Source organism: Protobothrops mucrosquamatus, unplaced genomic scaffold (genome assembly GCF_001527695.2).
Source record: "Protobothrops mucrosquamatus isolate PMUCROS unplaced genomic scaffold, P.Mucros_1.0 scaffold_199, whole genome shotgun sequence".
In the NCBI taxonomy this organism is placed as follows: Eukaryota; Metazoa; Chordata; class Lepidosauria; order Squamata; family Viperidae; genus Protobothrops; species Protobothrops mucrosquamatus.
In genome coordinates, this window is record NW_015386275.1 from 821,630 (window position 1) to 830,840 (window position 9,211).

Genomic DNA, 9,211 nt, shown 5'->3' on the forward strand with positions numbered 1-9,211 from the left:
CCCCTCCCCCTCTCTCCCCATCCCCCCCCTCTCTTTTTCAGACTGCTGTGGAGAATGAACAACAGACTGCCCAGTATTTTACCCTAACCCTCCCTCCTCTTCTGCCTCATACTGTCTGCATTTGCTGACTGATTTCTTCTCCCTTTCAGAAGCTGGGGTGTGTGCTTCACTTATGGCGCATGGTTTGGATTGGAAGCACATGCTTGTATGCAGCAGACCTACTGTGGAGGGTGAGTCGCCCCCCCCCCTTCTCCTTTCGTTTCTGCTGGCTGGGAGGGAAAATTGGCAGTGGAAGAAACTTCTCAGGAGCAACGTAGGGTAAAATCTTTTGGCCTTGCTCTTCCAATCCCTCCTTTGGCAAGAGCGGCCCTGGATTTCCGTCCTTCTGCTTTTCCTCTCCTAGAGTGGCCTGTCAGGCAGTGTCCCGGGCTTGTGAGTTCTTGGTCTCCAAGCAGATGGAGGATGGTGGTTGGGGAGAGGACTTTGAGTCTTGTGAACAACGCAGATATGTTCAGAGCACCACATCACAGATCCACAACACCTGTTGGGCTCTCTTGGGACTCATGGCTGTTAGGTAAGAGCTTGCAGGACCCCTGGCCTCCAGCTTCCTGTTTCTGGTGGCCGGTGGCCTCTGTTCTAATCATGAGTCAGGTAGCACCAATTATTTTGATACTCCGATTATCTGGCAGTTGGGGACGGACAGAATTCCCATCCAAGTCCATGCAAGAACTTCCAGTATAGGTATTGTACCTGATTATGCAAAACAGTATCCTTAGGATGTCTCCTGAAACAGCATTTTCTCCATAGTCTCACATCCACATTCCATTTTCTATAATTCCAAATAAAATGTGCTGAGCTGGGAACAGAATCTCAAGGGAAATAGGAATCTGAAAACCTATTAGACACACAAGACCATTCAGCAATGCCCTCAGCCACCTTTCTAGTTGTTTGCTGTGAACTGGGTAACAAATCACAGGCCTCTAATGGAAATTCTCATAAGAGATTGGCCTGGATTTTTACGGTTGGGATACTGCAACACACAGAAAGAGCTTTTCTGAACATAGATGATTCCTGTGCTACCTTTTCTTTCTCTAAATTTAACTGCAAGTTAAGTTCCTTGAACCTGCCTGTAGCATTTTTCTAGGGAGCAGGAGGAGGAGGAGAAGGGGAGGAGGATGATTTCTATCCTGCCTTTATGTGGTGCACTCAAGGCAATGCACATTATGCTCCAACCTCCTCCGCTTGCCCTCTGTGGGGTGAATTAGATTGGGAAAGAATGACCGGCCCAGAGTCATCTAGCCAGCTTTCATGATTAAGGGAGAACTAGAACTCATTGGCTCCCAGTTTCTGTCCAGCCTCAGATTGGTTCATTTTGCTTTGCAGGTACCCAGATGTCCGAGTTGTGGAAAAGGGAATTAAACTGTTGATTGAGAAACAGCTGCCTAATGGGGACTGGCCTCAGGTAAAATGTCTCTTTCTTCAGTTCACCTGTCTTTGCTTATGAGTATCATGCCTCAATTACTTAGCTTTTATAAACCTTCTTCCTGGGTTGCATGCAAATTTTTCAGCATCAAAGGAGTTCCTTTGCTGTTGCCGTGTAGGACCTACTGATAAGTTCTTATTTGTCTTCTTTATAGCCCCATGCCGGTTAGGTGGCGTGCTCTTTCTCGCTCTTAGACTGCTCACAAGGAACCGTCATGCCAGCAGTTATTAATGCTCAAAAGGTCTAGTTCTCAGAGTCCTCTTGTTCCATAAAGCCTAGGCTCTTTTACCTGGAACCCAATGAACCACAGCAGACAGGTGGGAAAGGAGTAAGACTTCTGTCTGCCAATAAAAGGTTGCTCAGAAGCAAGTTCCAAAATGGGCATATCCCTGCTTGCAGTGGATTCTCTTTTACACATGTTTGAAAAGCATACATTGCTATGAATCAGTCACAGAAACACACATCACTGTGAACCAATCATTAAAAGTAACATCATGCATACATTTCAGTAATAACATAGTTCAACCAAAACTTACAAGGTTTGCTAAGACTTTTATCAATAATATTCCTACACTAAAAGCATTCCTGAGTAACTTGATACCTGGATCTTGTCCCTCACCTTAATGGACAGGCATTATTGAGCAGGAAGGCAGAGGATCTGGCTTCCATCTATTGCTATTATCCCTGCCTAACAAAACAGCTCAGTCAGTGGATAACCACACCATCCTCAAAAGCTATTGCTATATGCCAAATAATAATACATGAATTAAAATACATTAAAGTGGGCTGTCCCCAAACTCTCATGAAGTTGCTGAAATATCATATGCTTAAATATCAAAGGAGAATAAAAAGCATCTGCCTCTATTGCTTTTTACTTTGCAATAATATCATGAGTTCAGTTTTGATTTATTCTGATATCCTTTTTATAAAATAGAATTATAGAATAGAATAGAGCTCGAAGGGACCTTGGAGGTCTTCTAGTCCAGCCCCCTGTTCAAGCAGGAGAACCTATACCATTTCAGACAAGTGACTGTCTAGTCTCTTTTTAAAAATCTCCAGTGATGGAGTGCCCACAATTTCTGGAGGCAAGCTGTTTCACTGGTTAATTGTCTTCATTATAAGGAAGTTTCTCCTTAATTCCAGGTTGCTTCTCTCTTTGGTCAGTTTCCAACCATTGTTTCTTGTCCTCCACTCTGGTGCCTTGGAGAATAATTTGACCTCCTCTTGGTGGCAGCCCCTCAAATACTGGAATATTGCTATCATGTCACCCCTGTTTCTTCTTTTCTTTAGACTAGCCAAACCCAAGTCCTGCAGCCATTCTTCATATGTTTTAGTCTCCAGGCCTTTGATCATTTTAGTTGCTCTCCTCTGAACTTTTTCCAAAGTGTCAACATCTTTTTGGTAGTATGGTGACCAAAATTGGTTGCAGTATTCCAGGTGTGATCTTACTAGGTTTTTATAAACCAGTACTAATAATTCATGTGATCTTGATTCTATGCCTCTGTTTATACAACCCAGGATTGTATTAGCTTTTTTGGCTGCTCCCGCACACTGCTGGCTCATGGTCAAGTGATCGTCCACTAGGACTCCAAGGTCCCTCTCACAGTTGCTGTTTTTGAGCCAGGTCCCTCTTAATCTGTACTTAAACCTTTGATTTTTCCTACCTAAATGTAAAACTTTGCTTTTCTCCACATTAAAATTTTTGGTTCAGCCCATTTCAACAGCAGCAAGTCCCTCCTTTTTGAATTCCTACATTATCCTTAAAATGTGCAGACTTTTTATTCTTTTGTTAATAAATATTTTATTTCTAGTTTTACAATCATAAGTACCGTATTTTTCACTCTATAAGACACACTTTTTTCCCCCCAAAAGATGGGGGAAAATGTCTGTGCGTCTTATGGAGCGAATGCCGCCTGGAGCTGAAGCCTGAGTGCAGGGGAGGAGAGCATATACTGGCCGGGAAGCAAGGAGAGCTTGTGCGGCATGGAGGAGGAAAGGCTGCAGCCATTTTTTTTTTTACCCTTTTCCTTAGCTGTGCTACTCCCTCTGCTTGGCGGCAGCCTGCATACAGGAACTTTACCAAATGTGCCCTGCAGGAGGCGTGTGAAGAGCGCAGGTGCAGAGCAAGGCCCAGCCCTCCCCAGGGACTCATTTCAGATTTACGCCACAAAAGTTTTTCTCGCACAGAGGAGAGAGGAAAAACAATTGCAGAACACTCGAGAATCCCTTGCAAGGCACCAGGTACCTTGGTGCTTATTTCCTAATGCCTTCCTCCCCCCCCCGTGTTTTCTGCTCCACCCCGAATTCGCCTCCCTTCCACTCTCCTTAAGCAGCCATTTATGGTCTTAATACAGCCCTCAGTCTGTCTCCCTTTCCACACCCCCTAAAAGTCTTCATTCAGGCAGGCTTCCAGAGGTCGGCTGGCAGGATGCAGGTAACCCCTCCCCCCTGTCCTGCTGCCTCCCACAGCGCCGCTACGCGTCCCGTGCCTCCATACCTCAAGCCCCCGTGTCACAGAACTGCTGGCGTTATGCTTGGGCGGAAGACTTTTTCTTTTACAAATCGGGCGGGTGGGCAGGCAGGACCCCGCCTGCCGAGTCGCCGCCTCTCCATCACCCTCCGCCAGCTGACCGGTGCAGGTCCGGGGCTGGAATGCCCGGGGAGGGGGGCAGGCTCTGGCGGAGAGCCTGGCAGAGAGCCAAGCGGCGTCACCTCCAGGGCCTCAGAAGCCGCGCGGAGGATCCGTGCGCCTCGGAGCCGCTGGCCGTCCTCTCGCACCCGCCAACCTGGAGCCCTCCATCCTCATCCCGGCACCTCTTGCCCTCTCCCAGCCGCCCCTCCGGGACCTGCCGGCCCCTCGAGCCTCCTAAGCGCCATAGCAGCGGTGGGGTCGTGGGAGCCCCTTTCCACGCCACGCAGCCCTTCACCGCCAAACCCTTCCCCGATTCGTCGCACACGAGGGGCCGCTCGGAAAGCACCGCTTCTCCCCTCCCGGGCCGGCTGGCTGGCCTCCGACGCACATGCGGGCATCACCGCCTCGCCCTCTTCCCCGCCGCCTGGCTGCTTCTGAGACCCGGAGCCCGGCGAGCTGGGAAGGAGCTGCTCCTGCCCGCCAGCCCCAGGGCTGTGCCGGGCGCCAGAGGGCCAAGGCGGCCTCCGATGGCGAGGGAGGATTTTAAGGATCTTTGAGAGGGAGAGAGAAATAGAGAGAGGGAGCTGAGCTGAGCCGGTCCTCATGCCTCCTGGTTGCCCGGCTGCCCTCTGCGCCACGCCGGAGCCTCCCCCCACCACCCGGCCTACCTCCCTCGCCGTCGGAGGCCGCCTTGGCNCCCCGCCGCCGCCTACCCGACCGCGCCGCCGCCGGTTAGAATATTTTTTTTCTTTTTTTTTGTCCTCTAAAAACGATGTGCGTCTTATGGTCAGGTGCGTCTTATGGTGCGAAAAATACGGTACTTAACAAACAACATGTTGTCTGCGTCCATTAGTAATTCAATGGTACATATTAACTTCTCAATCTAGATCCAATACTACACCATCCAGTACTTTCTCTCTTCTTCCAGTGGTATACATTTTTCCACACTAGGCAATACAATTCTTATTGCTGTTAACAATTGAATATCAACATCTTTATCACATTTTTCTAATATTATACATAATATCAATAGTGTCAGTTTAAAATATTTTTTCTAACCAAAACATATCTTTATTTGCACTTAAAATCCATTTATTCAATCAATATCCTGTTTTTCCTGCTTTTTTAAAATTTTGATTTCCCATCAATGTTCAAAGTGTCTCTATCACTTATAGTTTTCTCATAATAAATTATATTTGGGTAACCAAAAGCTTCCATTATTCAGACCCTCTTGGCATTTTCATATTTTCGTTCTCATACCAAAATATATTATTCTGATTACAAATCCTATCTTTCTAGTTATAATAATACCTTTATTTCTAACAATTATCTATTCTCTTAGCTATGTTCAAACATCTATTTAATAGTATAATATCCCATCTAATGGGTCAAAATCTCTATTTTCTTCAGTCTTACTCTAGCTTTCTTCCTTTGCCAACTAATTTTCCAAGTCAATGCATTTGAATCATCAAGTAGTTCTTCCTCTATTTTTGTGTATATTGTTTGGAATAAGAAAGACAGTTTGATTAAAGTATTTTTGGAAGAACGCTCAGCCCATTTATATTCATTAAACAGCCTCCCTCCTTCTCCAATTTTCCACAATTCTCCTAACAGCTTTATCTTACATTTGATTAGCTCTTCTTCCTTATCCTCAAATGTGTTCTGAGATCTTGACAAGTAAGGTATCTTTTCCATTTCCGGTATTATTGCTACGTCTTCTAATTCTTCATTTGTTTGAGTCTGTTTGTTGATTCATTCCTTTAGGTCCTCCATCCTTGGATCCGCTTCCTCTAATTTTCCTTCTATTTTCTGGGTTACTAGTTCCTTCTTTGTAGTCATTTTCTGAATTTGTAGGTTTAGATTAGAAAATTGTTCTTTTATCTCTTTTGCATTATTTTTAGTCTCATCATGAGCTAAGGCAATTGTCTTTTGTATTGATTTCAAATACATAGAAAGAATTTCTTTCTGAGATTCATCAACATTTTCTTGTTGGGACCTTTGAAGACAAATGTTAGGGATGCTTTTTTTACCATTTAAGGCTAAGTATGAAACATCCATTTTGTTTTTGTATGTGGTCTTTATAGTCCAATCTATTTAGGGATTTAAAAAGTTCCAGTCAATTGTCATTTGAACTCCAAATTATCCAGCCAGCCTGTCAGTCCGTCCTTAAGCCTCCCCTAAACAAATATAAGCAATGTAAGTTTTTCTGTCCAGTGAAAAACATATCCTTTCTGTCCAGAGACAAAAAAGCAATTAAAAGTTGTTGATCAATCAAATGTTTATAATACGAAGTATTCCATCATCTCAATCAGTAATGCATGTTTCTTCTACAGGGAAATAGTTCCACAACACAGCTCTAAAAGTCAGTTAGTATTTGTATTCATAATCCAGGCAGGCCAGTTCAAAATAGTTTATCGTCTCTGCCACACAGTAAGCAGCCCAAGAGGTTTTTTTTTAACTTTTCCCTGCTGCAGTCTTCAGAAGTGAAAGTTTCCAAGGACAACAAAAGTCCTATCTGAGTCTGGGCTTCAAGCCATATTTCCCTTAAGCATAATAAATTGTAGTGCTGTGGTTCGACAGTAGATGTCATTGACGCCGTGTTCCAGCTTTTTAAATCCAAACTTATATTGAAAGCTTTTCAAGTCTCTTTTCTAAAAAAGTCTCAAAAGCACTTTTAGTCCCCAAATTTCAAAGCTATATATATCTGTATTGATTCCAAATTAATCTTGTAATTTTCTCTGTTTTCCCCCAAGCAGTTAGTTCGCTGCTTTTCCTGAGGGAATGGGGCGTAAATTCCTCTTCCCTCTCTCATTGGGGAGAATTATTTGCTTTGGGCGGTGTTTTCCAGGAAAAAGTCTTAAAGTCATAAAAAGAGGACAAAGTCTCACCCTGTTCCGTCCATGCTGCTCAAAAGCTGCTTTTCTTCGGTTGTCAGCAGCTTCTGACTGGCCACATGGATGTAGCCAGTCTTTCCCCTGCTGGCTTGGAGGGCTTCCTCAGATCAAACAGAGGGGCCACTGCCCCTCCGCGATCAACAAGGGTCCACTCCTTCTTTGTCGCCTCTCCTGGGTGACTTTCAATCCTTTTTAGGGTCCCCAGCAGGGCGAAATCAAACACGGAAGACGGAGCTCCGTGTTCCTGCGCCCATCACACGCGACACCTAACCGGAAGTCTCTAGAGACTTTTTATTTTGATATACAAGGCAAGTCAACTTGTCAGAAGCTTTCTAATATATGTGTGGTCATGTATATGAGGTGGCAGGTAACTCACATGTTTTATTTTCCTTTCCTGCAGGATCTTTTGTGCTATGTAATGCACAGGAAAGATGAGAGGGAAGCTTTACATTGTATTTCTTATTTTGCTTACAGGAAAATATTGCGGGTGTATTCAACAAGACTTGTGCTATCAGCTATAGCTCCTATCGAAATGTCTTCCCCATCTGGACCCTGGGGCGCTTTTCTTCCCTATATCCTGCCAGCCCTCTTTCAGGCAAATGCTCAACAAAGGCAATAAGAAATGGGGGGAAAGAACTGGCTGCAGAAATGACCAATGGACATAGCTTAGCATTTGCTGCTTCGTAAATGTGGGGCTTGTAACCAACCTTGAAGGAATGTGCTACATATCTGTCTGAGGTTCTTTTTGAGGCACTCACTTGAGGTCAGTCAAGGGACTCTTTTCCAACGAACCAGTGAAGATGGAAGTCAGTGAAACCCTGCTGCTGCCCTGCTGGTTGTTGCTCCTTATAAGGTGTCCCTAAATTCTGCTACTTTGGGGAAAGTCAGCTGCATTTGGAAAAAAAAGCCCTAATCTGGCAAAGACAAACACATCTGAGGAAGAAATGTAAATTTGAAGGCTTGTGGGATTTTGCTCTTCTGACTGCTTGAAGTTTCTCTTTCTTAAGTGGAAATAGAAGGAAAAATATTAGCCACCTTTATTCTGTCCAGTCATTTTTATGCCCTACTTGACAAAACAGAAATGGGAAGAAAAAGTGCTAACTTTTGTCTCATAAAGAGTCAGAGGGTATAACTTGCTATTCCTAAAATTGTTATTTTCCACACCCTGTTGACACAATTAGAATATAGAATCATAGGGCTGGAAGTTGCAAAGATGCTTTTTCAAGAAGCAACTGGACTTGCTTGTTTTTCTTTGAAGACGTTTCACTTCTCATCCAAGAAGCTTCTTCAGTTCTGTTCACCATTTTGGGCAAAGATGCACTGAAATATCTCTCCATACACATACGTAACACCAGGGAGGAGGAGTTTTTTTTCTTTTTCTCAAGGATCTTCAGAATGTCTTCTTATGCTAAAATGAAGCATTTTAAAGGAATTTTCATTTTCTTCAATTATTAAATTGTACAAATAAAGATAAAAATGCTACAGATGTCTAGATTTTAGGATTTCTTCAATCAAAAGAGCATCCTCTACTAAGAGTTTTTCTCCTTCCTTTTAATACTTCTTAAGATATCCCTACTTCCTTTTGCTACTTTTCTTTATCTATTTATCTATATTTTATCCCTGTCCACTATTTGTCTCCCCCTTGAAGAATTGGTTTTATTAAGATCCTTATTAAATAGTTTTAAATTCCTCTGGATCTCTGCTTTTTAAATGCTTTTTAATGTCTTTTGTATGTATGATCCAAGTTTTCTGACTTTTCATTCATCATAGGTTTGCTTTAATAAATAATAATTTTAAAAAATTTGTAATTTTTGATGTGCTTAGTTTTGGTTTTCAAGCTTTCCTCAGTTTTCTGGGCTCATTATCAAAAAGGTCACATTTGCATACAGCATGCAAGATATAGTGTATTAACACTTAGTTTGCATAAACAGAAATTATCCAAATAATACTGATTTTCAAACTAATCCACAGCATGACTTAGTGCAAATAGTTGTATAATTTACCTAGGCTAAAAACCAAGAATTCCTATTCTGGTATAGGCTATTTTATATTACATTAGGGAAGTATGATCTGGTTCATCCATAGTTTTTATATGTAGTAATAAAAGGTATAGGTTTTAAGATAATTAAAAGATGATTGGGGCGATACGATTTTTTTCTTCTTTTCTTAAAGAAGTTGGTGTCAACTTTCAAACAATTCTGT

General features: G+C 43.0%; 1 protein-coding gene across 1 annotated transcript in view; it reads left to right on the plus strand.

Moving 5' to 3' along the window:
• Nucleotides 1-8,797, plus strand: part of LSS (lanosterol synthase) — a 53,845-nt gene extending 45,048 nt beyond the window's left edge. Inside the window, exons 19-22 of the mRNA XM_015825518.1 lie at nucleotides 150-230; nucleotides 404-574; nucleotides 1,384-1,462; nucleotides 7,484-8,797. Coding sequence (XP_015681004.1) covers nucleotides 150-230; nucleotides 404-574; nucleotides 1,384-1,462; nucleotides 7,484-7,696 — 544 coding nt within the window. The 3' untranslated portion in view covers nucleotides 7,697-8,797. The remainder of the gene's footprint in view (nucleotides 1-149; nucleotides 231-403; nucleotides 575-1,383; nucleotides 1,463-7,483) is intronic.
• The last annotated feature ends 414 nt before the right edge of the window (nucleotides 8,798-9,211 follow it).